Below are 19931 nucleotides of genomic sequence, written 5' to 3' on the forward strand. Positions count from 1 at the left end.
CAGTTCCTCTGGATTGCAGTACAGCTGTGAAAGGTGCTAGTGTTAATGGCTCCTGAGCTACAGATTGCTTAAGTATAAGAACAAGAAGGGTGATGCCACTCTGTAACAGATAAGACAGTGTGCACCAGTAGTTTGATAAGCACAGGGGACAGATACAATCAAATCTGGAGAACGAACTTACTAGTTGAACATACTGCTGAGACAGCAAGATTCACTATATGTGAAATTTGCCTGCTAATAGCTTTCTGTATATTGCTCACAAAACAATTTTTTGTGTATAGAGTAAAATGAAAAGCCCCAAGAAAATACGTTCAGCCTCTGTGACTCTTGTTTAATTTCCTTTGAGAAACAACTACTCTAAGGGTCCAGCTGCTGCTGCATCTGAAATGGAGACCTACATCACTGCAGTAAGAAAAAGCCATCCCAGAACTCTGAGAATTAGAACTCTATGGTCCAATCCTTTATTCTGTAGTAGTAATTTCATTTCACTATACACTGATTTAGTGAAACTACACCAGCTGAAAAACCGGGTAACAAAACAGAGAGGTAGGCCTATAGGCAAAAAGAAAAGGAAAGAAAAAGTTGAAAATTATATCATAAAAACAACCACTCAACAGAAGTCAGGAAATACTGTTTTGGGATTATGTGGGGCATGTTAAGTGAGCATGAGATGTGAGCATCTAGGCATCTGTCTAATGTGGGGCACATAAAAGCAATAGAAGAAACATCTTGAAAAACACAGTAACTTTGGTAAAGTATATAAGAGGATTAATTAACACAGAATAGCAGGAAACAGTCTCAGCTAGTACTCACTAAAAAGGAAAATGACCTTTCAGAAAGTAAGTGATTGAAATCTTCAAATTCCTGACAGGATAACTTTAGATAAGCTCCCTAATCAAACCAAAAACTCTGCAACATGGATGCATGGATGAAACAGTTGAAAAAAGGGAGGTAAAATGTTTTCTGGCAGAGGTGGGAAGCTTCTAAAAGGCTCCATGAAAGACAAACATTAAAGCAGTATAACAACTATTTTGAAAAATGACATATCAAATTATATAAAAAATACTATAGGAGTCACTGAGCAGTCAAGTGTACAAGTACCAAATTTATACTTGCTCAGTCCATAAAAATGCTGCTACTGCTACCTCTTGAGATATCATGAGGTTTCAGGTGGTTTTTTTAAGTTCCAACTCCAGTTTCTGTCAACTACTGATAACATGAGAACATGAACTACTTGCAATAAAGGGGAGAGAGAAAGGAAGTTCTGTTTCTCTGTTATGAAGAAAAGGTAACCTAAAAGCATACTAAGGGCAACAGAATGCAAGTCAGAGAACACTTTTTTTCCAGACTTCTTATTCCGGGCGGTTTTCCAATATAGAAAGTTGGTATATTCCTGATCATTCACCAGTGGCAAGAGTTAGTTTGTCCCCAGTCTGCAAGCACAATATATAATTCTCATTTCCTTCTGAAGATGTACAGAATTCAGTGACTTATAACATCTTCCATTAGAAAATATAAGCAGTAAGAAAACATTGCAGATTGCTTTTCATTAAAGACTAAATTAATATTTTTATGTTTTGGAAGAAGAAAAATATAATCCTAAAAGAATTATTTATTGGTGGCAATAAGAAAATTAAAATTTTCACTGAAGAAATATTGGCCATTTTCTTCTGATTTAGATAAACTACTGTACCATTGTTAGTTCTTTTCAGAGTAATTCTACTACGAGAAAAGTACAGTCATTATTTTAGAATTCTAGTTAAGAGCAGAAGAAGTCAAGATAAATATAGTTATCACTTAGTACTCAAAGTACATGAGATAAGCTTCCTCTGCATTAGAGCTGTCTGAGCCTAATGACACTGGTGTGCCTATAACAGCACATTAGTTTGAATCAAGAAGCTGGATCCCCTGGTTTGCCCCCCTCACTTCTTTCTGGTTTGCAGCATGGAGTGGTTTCAGAGAAAAAAAATAGATTCTTTCTGGATGAAACTAAATCAGGGGATATGTTCCAGGAACACAATGACGATTACTGACAAATTGACAGTCAGTCCATGAGAACAGACTAGAACAAGCCCAGAGTAACTTCCCCCTAAACGCACATAATAAGGACATTGGACCCTTAGCTCATTGGATTTTTAACATCAACCATTTCACCTCACAAATCCACTCCCATCAGGCTGCTAGTGTAAACAGACAAACTGGCCAAAGGACACAAAACCTAGAGAGATGGTAAATGATACACAACATTAAAGCTGTCAAACTGTTTCTATTCAGTCCTCCCTTAATGATGGCGATCCAAGACATTAGAACAGAATTACACAGTACTGCTCCAGGTTCTGCCTTTTTTCCATATAACATGCCCGCTTGAAGGAAATGGTCATTTTGGTTTTGATTTGTTAAACAGCAAGATTGAATCTCTGCCATGTGGTTTTATCACTTGGTATTTACTCCTTCAGTTGCACAAATAGTGTTTGGCATTTTGCCATGACAGAGGCTAAAGATACAGATTGGTGCAGCATTAAGGCTAAAAGGGAACCATTTCTTAATGGCTGACAGTGGTTAAGAGGGACTATCTTCCTCAGAAGTGGTGCATATATTATTTGAGAAGACACAAATACAAAACTCTATCAAGTGAAGACATTTCAATTAGAATTACAGTTCTCAGTTTTCTAATCTCCACTATTGATATTTGGGGCAATATTCTAAAAAAATATACATGAATATTCTTCAGAACATGTAAGAAAATCATCACCTTTGAAGAAACACTGTTACTAATAAATTTTACAATAGGAAAGAGAATCTTGACTATTTATCTACATAGCTGGTGCATTCTGAGTGATTAAATAGGGATACAAATTTTGTAGAGATAATGTTTGAGTCATTACTATGCTTTGGTCATCTTTTGCACTATTTCAGTCACTGGGCACATTCTAACCTTTCTGCATTTGCCTGCACATTTATCTAAGTGTAAAAGAAAGCTAAATCTTTTGAGCTGGATTTGTTCCTGCCTCAGCCTCAATATTTGTCTTTTATCTCAAATCAGTACAGTTATTCCTTCAATTATGTGAACAAGAACAGAGTAGAATTCCGCATTTATATTCTCATTCTGTTCACATAAACAGAACAATATGAAAATTCAACACTTCTTGTATTATGCATCCCTTTAGATCAAAATTTCAGCTATATCTGAAGACAATCCATGTTAGGATGTGTGATGAAGGTCTTCTGCACACTCACAAAGAAGCACAGACAGATGTTGGCAGGGTGGAGTCCTACTAACACCCGTCTCTGGCTTCTTCCAGACCCATCACAGGATCCATCAGCCCATCTCCACAAGCACGGGGCACGAGGGCAGGTTGGAACTCATATTAAGGACTCAGAGGAAGAAACACCCTCTCCCAGCCCATGCAGGGCTGTCCCAGGAGAGTGTCAGTCCCAGTATCCAGGCATGAAACCTATCAGGAGAGTCAATTCTGCAGTATCTATCGGACTGCTGGAGTTTGCTGCCTAGTCATGTGGAACACAATAGGAGACAGAGGGGAACAGCGTTTTGCAATTGCACAGAACTTATGGGACATTTAGAGGAGGAACAAAAGGCAGGGAAAGAGATGGATCTAGGTGATTTGGGGAAGAACAAGTGTGGGAAAACAGAAGGATCGGGGATCAAAAGGTCTGGACACACTTAATAGTTTGCTGGTTAGTATGATTAGCTGTGTCCTGCACCTGATCAGTGCAGTCTGTCCCATCTTCTTGATAATTTGCTTTCTAACTCTTTTTCTGGGTGAAGGACTCTCTGTTCTCTGTGTGTGTGTGTGTGTATGGATGCATGACAGCAACTGGAGAAATTGGAGGGAGTGAAATTAAGTGTCAATGAGTGGAGTGGGACCAGGGGTCAGAGGCCCGTGTCTCTAAGTGTGAGACCATATGAGCAGCTGACTGTTGGAGGGACTACAGGAGTCCCAGCCAGCTGCCAGAGAGACCATGGGGTAAGGGTGTCTCTAGGGGTGAGACCTGCTGGGGTGTGTGTGTGCCTCTAAGGGTGAGACAGCTCTGTGTGTGTGTGCATGTGTGTGTGTGTGAGATGGTCTGTACCAGCATCTGGAGTGGGGCTGGAGCCTCAGGGGCGCATATGCCCAGGTGCCAGGTCCTGGTTGGACCTGGGGCTGTGCAGCTATGGCAGCCTCACCTCCACCGGGCTTCCCAGATCTCATCTGATTCCCCTAACACTCTTGTGTTGCCATGATGTTATAAAGCTAAGCCTTCAAAATAAAGCTTCTATACTATTTTCATTGAGTGACACTTCAGATTTACCCAGTTCAGGACACAATTACTAATTTCCAATACCTATAACTTAGAAAATGGTTGAACAATTTTTCTTTGATTTTATGCATCACAATGTAACTACAGGATGAAACCAAATCAACAACAGCAACAAATAAACAATAAATCAAATACTTGTGAAGTTTGGTAAACTAAAATAATCTAGAACTGTCAGAAAAAAATTGGTGGAAGAATCACATTAAAAAACAGGTTGGAACAGACCTCCAGGGATAACCCAGTTCAATGGCATGGTCAATTCAGGGACTAATTCAAAGACAGATTAGGTGAAGTTTTTAAAATCTTCAGGGCTGGGAAATTGAAAGAGAAGATGGAATAGAATGAGAAAAAGGAGCCACAGACCTGGAAGTCTTGGCAATAGGGAAAAAATAAGAAAAGAAGGGAAGACAAAGGCAGGCATACATCGGAGGCATAAGAAACCTGAGTTGCATGTGAAAATTGAGACTGGTATGCTGGAGAGATTGAAAAAGAACTGAAATAATCACTTGGAGTAGGAGACCAGATTAGTGTCAGCTTTTTGAAGTGGCTGAGGGACAGTCAGAAAAACTAAGGGGATTTACCAAAGTGAGAAATTTGTGTGGAAAATAAGGGATTTCAGAGAGAAAGATAAAGAAAAGCTGACAGAATCAGGAAATAACTTAGGACTTTAAGAAGAGAATCTAGAAAAAAGAAAGACAAGGAATCAAAATCAGCTGCAAGGTGTTGGGTCCCTATTGGGTACATAGTAGAGTTTCACTGGAGAAACAGAGAAAAAGATAAAGAAAACATTATTCTTTCTTCTAAGAGAGAACTTGAGTAGTAAAGTAAGTGTTAAAGAACAGCAATTTTTAAAAGTGCCTTCCGAGTTTAGTTTATATTTTTTCATTTTGTTTAAACCTTCCAGCACATCACTTTTATAGTTAAGCAAATTTAATACCACTATAAGATACCAGATTGAATTGAAAGTATAGGATACATATTACTAAATGATATCAGATTATGATTAAGTAATAAGTAGTACATCATTTGTCCTGGTGGAGAAAGTGACTTGATGTAGTTTGTCAAATACTTGTAAGCAGTTAGCTTTTAAATGGGAAATGCAAATGGATAGCATTTCATTTGCTCATTTTTGTGTAACTAAATAGGAAATCCTTGGGAGGCCTTGCAAGTTTATATTGATATTCTTTTTAAATGTGCCTAAAATCAATCATTAATTTGTAAAACTTACAATTTTAGGAATTTTACAAATCCTTTCTAATGTGTCTTTTCTTACAAGCTTGAGATATATATTTTAATTAAGATAATGTTCCTGCAAAAGCAAGGAAAGATGCAGTAATATAATAAATAAAAAGTAAACAAATATGCTGTTTTAAACGTATTCCTAGCCTTTGATAGAACTGACTTGATTTTTCATATACAAGTACATAAATGGATTGCACCTACCAGAATATTAGTGCTTTTTTATAAATGGGCATTTCAGACTGCATAATGCAGATCTGAGTTATTGATGTTGAATTGATTGTTCATACAACTAACTGGCTTCTGCGCTATTTTTCTATGGCACCAGTATACGATACTTATGTCACTGAAAGAAGTTCCATATGGTACTGCGGTATATGTTAATGATCATAGGGTCTGGTTCATAATGCTCCGTCCCAGGTTTTAAAATCTCTCTGTGAAGTCACTAAATACTTCACAAAATAATTAACAAAAAAAAAAAAAAAAAAAAAAAAAAAAAAAAAAAAGAGGGGGGAAATGTGAGCTGGAACGTATGTGTTTCTCAGTATTTTCTGGCCTCTGTAATGAAGATCAGTAGTCCCCTTTGGCATTAAAGTCCATGGAAAACATTCATACATCACCAGTCTTGATGGTTTTTCAGAGAATTATATTCTTTTGAGTTGAGTCTTTCACTTGTTTGATATTTCCTTCTGAAATTATTTGATTGTCACTAAGTGCATTTTATGTTGAATCACTGATTTCCCTGCAATATTCACTGCTTCATTTTGAATACAGTTTGCCTGAATGATAGCACCTCTCTATATAAAACCAACCACTGACAGACAGTATTGTCTATCAGCTGCATCATTGTCATTCTGTAAAGAGAATTCTATAAAAAAAAAAAAAAAAACAACATTGTGCTAAGTGATTATGCTGGCTCCCTATTCCTTTGTAGAGGCCCACGACTTTTTAAATAACAACTTTATATGATGGGCTATTTCCTGCTTCACCTGAAGAGAACAAAGTGCATCAAAGCTGTGCTAAACTTTGAAGTACCAAAGTGCCACCCTGCAGCTAACAATTTCTATATGAATAGCTGTGACTTGAGTCTGATTTGGAAAACACGTGTGTGATGACTCAGATTGTGGATTTCTGGTAAAGAATATTTTATGCAGCACAAGGACAGTATCAAACTTGCTAAAGGAACTCGATGTCACATGACATTACATACCTTGATAATGCCTTGATTTCCTGCCTGGTGTTTTGCTCTAAAGAGTAGTATTTGCCAGTGATTTAGGGGCACTCTGAGAGACCAGGTATTTTATAGGGGTAAGATGCCCTGGTCACATCTATTATTCTAATTTTGAGGAGGAAAGGGGCAAAATTATCACTTCCTGCTTCTGTGGAACTAGAAACTATCTGCATGTATCTGTTTCATTACTATACTGGCTTTTGGACAGTCTGCCCTGGAAGAAACATGAAAAGCTGTCATATATTCACAGGATATGGCTAGTGAACACATGATCTAAAATACTGAGCACCTACATGGCAAAAGTTCCTTTGCAGGGTTTCTTATTGCCACTTCTCTCCATGTATCACCTTCACCCTTGTCTTCTGCAAGCCAGCACTTTATGGGGAGACAAATCTCTTCATCAGAGAGAGGGACTACTCTTTGAAGTCTGACTTCCTCCAGGTACCAACTGGGATCATTTCCGGTGTTGTCATGGCCGATGCGGATTTTATACAGCTGCCCAAAATCTCTGAGATTTATCTGTAATGACAAAAAAAAAAAAATCACAGATTTTAAAAAGTTATAATGTTGTCTTTTAGCAATCCTTCTTACACTGGGCTTGCAAGCTAGATGTAGAGATAACATAACTAGAATAATGGGTTTTTTTAGAAAATGAAACCTTAATATACAACAAATCCCAGAGCAATCAAGTAAAAGCATATAGAATAGTCTGCAAGCATAATTTTATTGAATTCAGTACCATATTATTTAAAGTGACTAAAGGGTTCAAACAATTTAGTCCGATTTTAGATCTCTTGACAGAATCCAGTTTGTAGTGTTATACTGTAAATCTCTATTTCTATAGACAAATACTTTAACAAGCAGAAGTACCTTCAGTCATTGCTGCATAAAATATTTTGCAGTCCATACAGTTACCATTAGCAGAGTCCCATTAACAATTCCTACCCTTCTCAGTCTTTTATGGCCCACTTTTCTCTTTGTCTTCTATTCTTATGTGCACTGGTGTCAGGGTTAACTGTTTCTGTAAGTTCTCTATCATAGCACCATGGCTGCAAAAGTAACATTCCGTTTCATATGGAAACAGCCTTTCTTACAGAACTGCAACAAATGGCCATGCAAAAAACAAAGGATGAGTTCCAGGACTAAAGCATCACTCTGAAAATCAGGAAACTGATATCCTGGCTTGCATCAGCAATAGCGTGGCCAGCAGGGACAGGGAAGGGATCTTACCCCTGTACTCGGCACTGGTGAGGCCGCACCTCGATTCCTGGGTTCAGTTTTGGGCCCCTCACTACAAAAAGGACATTGAATGACTCGAGCGTGTCCAGAGAAGGGCAACAAAGCTGGTGCAGGGTCTGGAGCACAGGTCGTACGAGGAGCGGCTGAGGGAACTGCGGGTGTTTAGTCTGGAGAAGAGGAGGCTGAGGGGAGACCTCATCGCCCTCTACAGCTACCTGAAAGGAGGTTGCAGAGAGCTGGGGATGAGTCTCTTTAACCAAGTAACAAGCGATAGGACAAGAGGGAATGGCCTCAAATTGCGCCAGGGAAGGTTTAGACTGGGTATTAGGAAGCATTTATTTACAGAACGGGTTGTTAGGTGTTGGAATGGGCTGCCCAGGGAGGTGGTGGAGTCCCCATCCCTGGAGATATTTAAGAGTAGGGTCAACATAACACTTAGGAATATGATGTAGTTGGGAACAGTCAATGTTAGGTTAATGGTTGGACTGGATGACTGGAAAAGACTTCAAGGTCTTTTCCAACCTAGACAATTCTGTCGTTCTGTGAAGTAATTTTATTCCTGGATCTGCTTTAGGCTTCTTGAGAAACATTCACAAGTCCTCTTCGGTTCCCTTTCTTAACTCTACAAGGACAACATTTACATGTGTTTCTCACAAGGACATTGCAAAGCTCTCTTCATAAATTTTGAGATCCTCAGAAGACACAAGTCCAGTATTCTGTTATTTTTTCTAAAATTTTCTGTTCATTTTGGATTAGTTGCTATTTTTCCCTAACTCAACTGACAGATCAAAAATTATCAGTTTTTATCTGATGTGGCCTACATCAACCATGCATAGAACATAAATAAGACCTAAATTCCTATAGAGGTAACAAACAAGGGCATGAAAACACAAATATCTCACTGAGGTAAAGGAATACAGATACCACAAACATCAGATATACTGATCTTCTTAGGGACTGCCTATTAAAGAGATCTTCTGAGAAATACCAACCTCACACTGTTCCCAGCAAAAAGTTTTACAAAACACTTGACATCATTTACAGTTCACTTGTTGGTTGACTGTGAAACTCATGTGTTAACCAATTTGCACCACGTTCTGTGATAAATTCTAAAGGGAATGGACTTCATACAGACCCTGCTTATGTGAGAGACTGTCAGCACTTATTAACCTTAATAATATAATTGTGAGTACAATGATAGTAGTAATTCTATTCTCTTTGTGGTGATTTTCTTCACTGTTACAGGCAATAATATCAACACTCATTATATTTTATAGTATCAGTACCAATACATATTGAAAAAACCATCTACCACTTTCAAAACAGCCACACCCATATTCTAAATGTTTGCAAGCAGTTAAACATGATTAGCCTGCTAATCAGTACAACTATATGCTTTGCTCATTGCTACTATTTACTTTTTATACAAGCATAGGACTAAATTATCTTCTTACCAAAGGTAATGGGAACATTTTCGTTAAACCATGCATTAGAAAACATCACCTTAATTTTGAAATCGAAACTTAACAAAGTTTATATTTTACAATTCGTCTCTACGAATAAATTGAAATCCAGGTTTATCAGCAGAAGTTCTTCCTAAAGAGGATGCAAGGACTAAATTTTAATTCAATTTCTAAATGAGGTATGCAAACACTCTTTTCAGTCCCTAGCATACCTATGATATTTTGAGTTAAGTCAGTACGACCTATTTTCATGTACTTAAGATGTTTAACTAAGCGAAAAGTGAAGTAAGAGTTCCTTGGCTTAACAAAAGACTCTTCAGTGGAAAGATACTCAGTGAAAAGGACGGAAAGGATATATGTAATAACTCCATTTCTCTTTTATATACTGGAATAAGCAAAATAACGTCATTGTATTCCTGTTGCACAGAAAGTATTCTGAAATTTCTCTGAAATAAACTCAGGCTAGCATGAAAATCATTTGAATAAGTCAACACTTCAGAAGAAGCTACACCAAAATTCCACTAACACAACCACTAGAAGCTATGTGTAACAGACAGTTACTAATTTCATGTAAAGTCACCTCATTAACAGAATTTCAGAGAAGGCATGTGCAGCAGATGGATTCCCAAAAGAAAAAAATAATTGACTGCATTAGTTTAACTTCTACAACATCTGCATATAATAGAGAAATCTTTGGAAGTAGAAGATATGTTTAAATTGTGACCATGCAGATGGTAAACGTTGCCAAAAATATAATATCTAATGTACTGTTAAAGTACCCAGGGTCCACCCATGGTGCTTACATTTTCCAGATGTTTGAATTCAACCAATTTGTTAATTGCAGCCAACAAACTTGGCACAGTTACACACTAACTCAAGAACAGGAATATTTCACAGGTGCTCACACAGAAACTAAACAGTCTCATGAAAGAGGTGGATATAGACATGTAAGGAGTAGGATTAAAGGCCACAGAAACCTGCGTTATTTTTTCCCACTTCATACTTGGTTTGGTCACAAAAATAAATTGGGTAAACAAGTACTTCTCACTGTACAGTGACAAAAACTTTCTTTTCTAGTCTGCACGAGCTCTTTTCATCCTGTAGCTAGCCCAATATCAATACTCACTCACATGACCTTCCTATACAGGCTAACAATGTACTGTTGCTCACTAAAATGGATGTCAATTATCCATTACCTGGTTAATTAGATAAAAGAAATGACACACTGCTCTTATCTGCTAAACTAACAGACAGCTTGGTCTTTCCTCCCTCAAGTACAACAAATGTGAAAATGTTTTAAGAATAACATTAAAGTTCTGGAAGAACTTTTCTTTTACTGTGTGGTTAATTATATTATGTCAACACCAAGTATTTATGGTATCAGGGAGTCAGTTCTTGAAAATATGAACAAAACTCTTGTGTTAGGAGAACATAGCCACTTATGTATCTGAGGTTTTTCTCACTGATCTGTGATTTTCCAAGTCAGGCCACAAGTATTTTACTGGATCTGAAACTTTCCAGTGCTTAGGTGGAGATATAAAACACTATCTACCAGAGGATGTTAACTGGAATACAGCCTAGCATTAGCTGTAAGAAACCTCAACAAAACTCAGGCCATGCAAGAAAACATAAGCTTTACTTAACCTTCATCACAGGCATGCACATCATGCTAACAGAATGGTGCTGTGGTTGGACAAGTGCACCTTATGCATGAAGAAGTGATGCATAAGAAACATTATGCTGGTAGACACATAATAGGGGTCCAAACAGTCTGAAGACACATGAAGATTCATTTAAGAAAAGATTCAGAGTAGTCACCTCGGTCCACAGCCTAGGAATAGGACTAGATCTCTGACTCTACTCAGCCCTGAAGAGGCACACTAGAAGTGCTGTGTCCAATTCTGGGCTCCCCAGTAGAAGAGACATGGGCATACTGGATAGAATCCAGCGAAAGGCCACAAATATGATTGAGGGACTGGAGCATCTCTCACATGAGAAAAGGCTGAGAGAGCTGGGACTGTTTGGCCTGGAGAGGAGAAGACTCAGGGGAGAATCTTATCAATGTGTATAGATACCTGAAGGCAGGGACTAAAGAAGACAGAGCCAGTCTCTTCTCAGTGTTATCCAGTGAACAGTCAAGAGGCAATGGGCACAAGTTAAAATACCATAAATTCCACTTAAATATATGAGAAAAAAAATGGGTGACAGTGGTCAAATGTTGGAACAGATTACCCAGAGAGTTTATAGAGTGGGAGATATTCAAAACCTTACTGGATAATGTCCTAAAGTAACCTACTCTAGCTGGCCCTGCTTTGAGCAAGGAGCTGGACTAGGAAATCTTCAGTGATCCCTTCCAACCTCTGTAATTCTGTAGCACGCAGCGAAATGACATCACCTTATTGACATAATTCTTTAGGGTGAGAACCATATTCAACATCGCTAGTACTAAGAAATCCCTATAATGCACAGTGAAAATAATTTTTGCAGGAGACAGAACTGTAAAAGAGCTGCCAAAGAGCTGGCTGTATAAAGTAAGGTCCATCAAAAATTTTATCACTTTATCATCTTCTGTTTCAAAGCAAGACAAATTAACCTCATCTTGTTTAGCATTGTACTGTATAAAGTGTCTATTCTCTTTAGGGAGTTTTACCAAGTCCAAGCAAAAAAAAAAAAAAAAAAAATTTAAGAACAAGAGCGAAAGAATAAGCTACACATTAGTTGTAACAATCACTTCTGAAAAGTGCTCAGATACTGAGATGGTGAGAGGCATAAGAATGTGAATGGACTAGAAAATGGCTGAGGGGAAGGCAAGGCAAGACCATGGATTAGTAAAGACAGAAATTGGATTTGGGCATTTGACATGGGAAGGTGAGGGAATGCTTAACAGGGAGACCTTTAACAAAGGAAATTGTCATAAAATTTCAGAAACAACCACCTGAAGCCTATAGGGGGGCTAAACAGACCTGGGAGAGAGGAGTGACTCAAGAGAGACAGGCAGGGAGTTTCAGTATGTATTCATCTTGGACTTGTGTTGCCAGCAGGTAGAAAAAGAAGAAGATCTGCAGATATATGGCTGGAAGATTGATCCTGAAATTGAGTACATAAAGAACTCTTAAGAAACTACCTTAAAAGGGAAAATCATTTATACATACATATATATATTCCATACTGCGGTACTCCATAATGCAGAATTACTGAACAAATAGCACCATGTCCGCTCATTTCTTGAAGATGAGATGAATTGTGTTTTTCTCCAAGACTTTTTGTGAGCTCTTTATGATCCTTCTATGTAATTTTCTTGGAATAAACTAAATTTTGTTTCACACACAACCTGTAGCTGATGGAGACCGTTTTACCTGCTTCTCCCTTTTATCTCAGTCAGGAATGAAGTTCATGTTGTTATCATATACATTTCATAGAGAGATGGACAGTTTCAAGTGAAGCTAAAGCCAGCAGTATGACTATTTTATGCTGCTTTAAGCGTATCTAAGCATATCTGACTAAAGCCTGGGTTTCTCTAAGTTTTATTCAACTGTTTCTGGACTTAAATGCCCATTATAGCAAACAGGGACAGCTGGAAAATAGCAGGACACAAGCTATGCTCAGCTTTTAGGCATTGGCAGGCCCATGGTTAAGAGAGTAGATAGCTACATTAGTGCTTGCGGTCACTTTTGCTATCTACCCACTTGGGAAGAATTCTCACTGAGCTCATTACAGGCTCTTTTATTTTAACAATGGGAGGAAAAGCATGAAAATGGATTTGTTTCAACCTATTTTTATAACATTCAGATTTCTCCCCACTGGTTCTCATTTTACTTTAGAGATCTCAGTTTTGGCTGATGAAAGAATGAATATGGATCCAGGCTACAGGAATGAAAGACACACAGTGAAACACAACAGATTCTTACCATCCATAGGGCTGATTCTAAAGGAAAGAGTGTCCATTATTAATGCATAGATTATTTAAAATGGCTGATACTTTTATTTAAACTTTTATTTGGAGGAAACCAAACCTAAAAACAACAGATAAACTTCTAAGTCTTACGCCTCCATGTGATGCAATACAGAGTAAACCTGACGAACACAATTCTTTACAACCAATGTACATGCAACTAGCAGGAAAAAGGCTGTTTTTAACACTAACAATCTCATCACAGGAACACTTTATTTTTACTACCAAGTATCTCTGTGAGTATTAGCACGAGCCCTATTTTTCATTTACCTATATTACTTTCTGGCATTTTGCCCTGATATAGAATATGACAGTGTTTAAAGAACTGTTATATAGATGAAGAAACTTTAAACAGTGTAACTGGATATGGCACCAGCTTTACAAGTTAGAGAAATGGGCTCATACAGAAAAATTTGCACCAGGGATGGATTCCAGTTTCCAGTTCTCCTAAAATATCATGCATACTCCATGTCCCATGCTTGCAAACATGAACTATCTTCTTTACAAAGACAGATACAAACTGCAAAATATAACATAAGGTCAAAGCGAAGATTTTGAAGATTACTTAGAAAAAAATCCAGCACTCAATAGCTTAATATAGTGTTATTTAAGATAAACTGGACAAGGTGTTGAAATGAGTCAGACCAACACTGTCCTAAAGAGATACAGAGTTGATAATGAAGCAAAGTCACAAAGCAAAGCATAGCAGAATTCTTGTTAAGGAGGTGCTAGGTCCTACCCCTCTCACTAAGGCTAGCATACAATATTTGGAAAGCAGATCTACCAAACCAGTCAGTGATTTCACTGACTTCGTTATTATTAGAAGAGCAGAACTTGTATCTGAAGGTATGGAATTATTCTGTATTGAAATAACAAAAACTGAGAGATTGTAGCTGACTTTTACAGAAGATAAAAGGCTTACAGTCTTCTGCTTAGTTTTCTTTGACATAGAAGGGAATATTTAGCATGACCAAGAATATCTATACAAATAATTTCTTTATAAAACTGTGTGTACACTCATAAGACATAATTCGCCATGTGTCAAAAAATGATGCAGAATACAGGGCTCTGGAGAATATAAATTTACAATATAATTAAAGCTTCAGTGTCTTGAGCAACTCAAACTACTGCCAAAATCAGTATTTTTGAAATACTGAGAACTACTCAGGGACCATGATGACACCAGAGGAAAATGTAGGAAACAGATCACAGTTGTGATGAAAGCTGTAACTAATGGTAGATTGATAACTCTCTATCAGGAGGATTGATACCTACTCTACTGGAGGAGGAATGACTCTCAACAGAAAAATTATGCCCTAAAAACTATGCCTGAATATTAACAGAAGCAGAAAGCCATTGCCTAGGATTAGTTTCTTTGAACATGCAGGAACACAGAGCAGAGGGAAATCCACAAAATTTACATTCCTTTTCTTTCCCATTCCCATATTGTTCATCCCTGACTTTCCCATCTGTTAGGAAAAATTTCTAAGTCAGAACAGAAATATAGTGCAGCTTACATACAACTGTCTTGTGCAAACCTAGAACCCAAGACTCCGGTCAGAAACGAGAACTCTCCCCATTACACAACAACTATAAATTACCTTCAGGGAATTTCATGAGCTGCCATTATATGGAAATCTCCAAGGACAATAGCCTTATTACATTCTACCTGTGTTACACTGGAGGTTGACCAGTTTTTAATCTAATTTAAACAAACCTTAATCAGAGATAGCCAAAGTTAATGAAGTTACACCAGCGGTATACAGCAATGCAGGCAACATCAAAATAAAGTTCTAGATGAGCAAGAAAATCTCAAGATTATATGGAGCAGCATTTTGATTCACTCAAGTTTTAATAACTTTATTCATTATTTTTAACATTACTGAATATTCATTATTGACTTTTATGTATCCAAGTAACTATGCAGTTAACTGTACTTTCTATCAGACCACAATTCTTGGTTTTTATTAAGATGATCCAGTCATTTTGTCTCATTCTCTTTTTGTGGGCCATTTCCCAGTTACTTCTTATGATTATATCTGTGACCAAAAGGATTTTAAAATGAGATTATATTTTGTTTGGTTTTGTGGCACGATTGTGCTTTATTTTTTCCATCATAGTATGCTGAACTCTTGCAGCTCCTTGCATCAGTTAACAATCTCAAAAAAAGGAGGTTACCTGGAGTTTAAATAGCCTTCAAATATGCAGCATGTTTTTACACAAAGGTTACAAATTAAGGACCATTCAGTCAAGATTTTCCACAATGTACTTAAGAGATGAAACTAGTGTAATAGAAAGCAATATGGGCTATCCAATTTTTCTGCAACTCCACATTTTTTAGCAATATTGGTGTTATTACACAGTGCTCTTAATGTTGGAAAACTGCAGAGTTACAAAGCTGGAACACAGTTTTCTTTTGGATTTACAAAAAACTCGGATACCTTATTAAATTGAAACATTTAAGGGGAAAAAATGGAGGGCGGGGGGAAGCAAAATTATCTGTTCTTTTATTTCTCTCTCCATTGATCAGCACTGACTGAAAGTTAAGTAAATGGTTTGGGAAATAATGGATGGACAGTAATCTCGTCAACCTTGAAGCTTTGATGGTGAAGTTAAAATTCAGGGAGCAGCCTCCTCAAGAATCTCTGAAGTTTAAAGGTCTTATTGCAAATTAATTTAAAAGTTTGATTACACAATTAGATTTTGTAAAAAGTTTAAGTTGTACTCCTCAGTACATCACACTTAAACTACACTGAAGAGCTGTGCCTAGTCTCCAAGCCTCTCCCAAGCTTTCAGTGGTGTCTCATCAAAGAAAAACATCAGGCACAAAGTATAGAAGACCTAAATCTGGGTGCTAGTGTGGATAGTAACAGTTCATCAGAGCTCCTGGACCAGGTATCAGGTCTTGCTTTGATGTTGGGAGGATAAAAAAGATGCTTTGAAAAACATGCTGTTCCTTCCAAAGAGAAAGAAAACAAACGTTCTTGGTACTTCCCTCAGTGAACCAAATAAATGAGTAAGAACATGCTGTCACAGAATCACAGAATCAACTGGGTTAAGGTCATCCAGTCCAACTGTTAACCTACCACTGTCAGTTCCCAACTACACCATATCCCTAAGCGCTATGTCAAACCAACTATTAAACACCTCCAGAGATGGAGACTCCACCACCTCCCTGGGCAGCCCATTCCAACGCCTAACAACACGTTATGGAAAGAAATGCTTCCTAATATCTAGTCTAAACCTTCCCTGGACATTCCCTCTTGTCCTATTGCTTATTACTTGGTTAAAGAGACTCATCCCCAGCTCTCTGCACCCTCCTTTCAGGTAGCTGTAGAGGGTGATGAGGTCTCCCCTCAGCCTCCTCTTCTCCAGACTAAACACCCGCAGTTCCCTCAGTCGCTCCTCGTACGACCTGTGCTCCAGACCCTGCACCAGCTTCGTTGCCCTTCTCTGGACACGCTCGAGTCATTCAATGTCCTTTTTGTAGTGAGGGGCCCAAAACTGAACACAGGAATCGAGGGGCGGCCTCACCAGTGCCGAGTACAGGGGTAAGATCCCTTCCCTGTCCCTGCTGGCCACGCTATTTCTGATGCAAGCCAGGAAGACAGCATTAAGTAGCTGAATAAGTATCCAAGATGGTCATCTAGCCAGAATGATTTGAAAAGGAACAGTTAAATTTAGTCCTCACATAAACACTGATTTCACCTTCACGTTTGTTTGCATTATCTGCAAACTTTAGTCAAGTTACTTTCAACTTAAATAAATGTAAGGGAAAGACCACCATTGACTTGCTTCTGCAAGTACTTATATATTAATACTACAAACTGGAAAAAAATTGTAAAAATCAGAAAAACTTCCTGCCCTATCTGTCACTGATTCCCCCTCATCTGTTTATTATGCATAAATTATTTCAACCTAAATGACATATCACAGATATAGCAATTGCAACAGGTACAGTCCTGAGGAACTATAAGAACTGAAGGAAATGGTAGGAATTATAGTAACTTGGAGAAGCCCTGGGAAATATCATGCTTCTGAAGCACCTCTCAGGCGTTTCTCTGAAAAGAGAAGTCTCCCTGTTTGCCTGGAGAAGTAGGATGTCACTAGTCTAAATCACATGAGTCAGCCTACTTGGTGTGATTTGACTCCAATCCCTAGCCATCTGCTCTTTCCTTCCTAATTTTTCCAAGAAAAGGTTCACATGGCAGTGTGCTTCAGTGGAAGCCTGAAGAAGCCCATGAAAGAATTTACAGTGGACACTTCCAAAGACGGATACGCAACACAAGCCATAGCCAGGACTTCCTTATTACAGTGAAACAAAGAACAGGTAAAGAAAATTTTTTCTACCTCTGCAAACAACATCTAGTTAAAACTAGCACATCATGCAGATGCAGGTATGAAGCAGATTCTGAGAGGCACGTCTGTTTGATGCAGTTCTAAATACATCTGTTGATTCAAAACTTACTATCATAAAAGCCAGCCACTCCCTCAGAAATACTTAATGATCCTTACATATTGCTTTGAGTCCTTTTTATTACCGCTATTATCCAGTTTTGAGAAAAGCTATTTTGCATATGTTTTGAATTCTCCAGTGTTTACATAACAGCCATACTATACCTTAAACGTATCTTCACTGTTGGGATTAAACAGCAGGTGTTTCCCAGATCCCAAAATAATAGGACCAGAAGCTTTGTTTTCTCCGTAAGCATAAAGGGATACTGTTGCTGTTGTGCCAGCTGTTTCAAAATCCCCAGTGACTACAGCAATTTTCCAGTCTCCTTCTGTAAAGTGAAGAAGAAAATCAAAATGCTTTTATAACTGTTACTGATATGTCGCAAGTTACTTGAAAGATATAAATAAAAACAAAGTTTAGCCCAGGGACCGTAACTACTATGCACCTAAAAGGGAATGATGCTGGGAGAGGCAGTTGAAGATTGGCCAAATACTACATCATTCAAACTCATCTTAGGCAACTTGTGTAACTTTAAAGACTTAGAAGGTTTGCAGTGTACTAAAGCTGGAAATATGAACACAGAGCCTAATGAGATTTCTAGCGATAACCCTGTGGGTATCACAGAAAAAGCCCAACTTCCAGAATTTGTATTGTGACAACATGTATAACCAAGAAATGCAACAGGAAAAAGTATCAAAGCATCCCAATTAAGTACAATTTCCTCTCATTTTATGTTGATGTGACACATCAACAAGAGCTCTGTTTTCCTGGATGGAGGCGTGACATTGAGATTAGCATGAAAAAAAAGATTTTGGAAAAAATTCTGACACTAGACAAGGATTCTTTAGAAAATCATTTTATGTAAAGCTTCCCTGATACTAAAATGTTATCTCTGCTCCCATACAATGCACACAAGTTATGTGAATATCTGAATGCAGCTTAATATAAACCTTATTTTAAAAAAGAACAATTAATGATTGGAAAATGCATTTCTACATCTGAAAAGCAGGGATCGCCTGCTCTCCACCCCTCTTTTGATAGCAGCTTTTGCCTGTATGAAGTAAGTTCCACTTAGTGACTTAAATTCATTCTGTGCAAGGCAAACAACAAATGAAATACCCGCCCACAGTCATCTTATAAATAAATGCCACAGTGTACACTGCACTTTTGTTAATAGAAGGCTGTCTGGAAATGCCTGTTTGAATTAAATCTGTTGTTTTATAGAAGTACTTATGTTGGGCCAGCCCCATTATCTGTGGCAGGAATTTTGATCTCCTGTTTTCCACATTTTTGAGGTCTGGCTGTGATCTGGTTTTAGGAGGGGTAGATTTTTAAATACACATAAAGACACAGCTGGGAATTCAGAAAACAGCACTTGGTCTGATCAGTCAAACCTGGCCAGTAAGTTGAGGGAGGTGATTGTCCCCTCTGCTCCACTCTTGTAAGACCCCACTTGGAGTACTGTGTCCAGCTCTGGGGGGTCCCCAGCACAAGAAAGACATGGACCTGCTCGAGCAGGTCCAGAAGCCCATGAAAATGATCAGAGGGCTGGAGCACCGCTCCTGTGAAGAAAGGTTGTTGTTCGGCCTGGAGAAGAGAATGTTCCAGAGAGACTTTATTGCAGCTTTTCAATATATAAAGGGGGCTTATAAGAAAGGCAAAGACGTTTTATCAGGGCCTGTAGTGACAGCACAATGGGGAATGGTTTTAAACTGAAAAAGGGTAGATTTAGGTAGGACATAAGGAAGAAATGTTTTACAATAAGGGTTGTAAAACACCGGAACGGGTTGCCCAGAGTAGTTGTGGATGCTCCATCTCCAGAAGTGTTCCAGGTCAGCTGGATGGCGCTTTGAGTAACCTGATCTAGTGGAAGGTGTCCCTGCCCATGGTGGGGGGGGAAGGACTAGATGATCTTTTAAGATCTCTCCCAACCCGAACAATTCTATGGTTCTATAAAGGAAGCAAACCATGCAATTTCCGCTAAAAATTGTCAAACTCTAGCTTGTAACAAATTCTTTTGTGCCTTTGAAAATT

General features: G+C 38.2%; 1 protein-coding gene across 1 annotated transcript in view; it reads right to left on the reverse strand.

Moving 5' to 3' along the window:
- Positions 1-19931, reverse strand: part of RP1 (RP1 axonemal microtubule associated) — a 188005-nt gene that overhangs the window by 95407 nt on the left and 72667 nt on the right. The window contains exons 24-25 of the mRNA XM_074898945.1: positions 18062-18225; positions 7081-7306 (exon numbers count right to left, since the gene is read on the reverse strand). Of these exons, the coding sequence (XP_074755046.1) occupies positions 7081-7306; positions 18062-18225 (390 nt within the window). The remainder of the gene's footprint in view (positions 1-7080; positions 7307-18061; positions 18226-19931) is intronic.

This window comes from Athene noctua, chromosome 2 (assembly GCF_965140245.1).
Source record: "Athene noctua chromosome 2, bAthNoc1.hap1.1, whole genome shotgun sequence".
Lineage (NCBI taxonomy): Eukaryota > Metazoa > Chordata > Aves > Strigiformes > Strigidae > Athene > Athene noctua.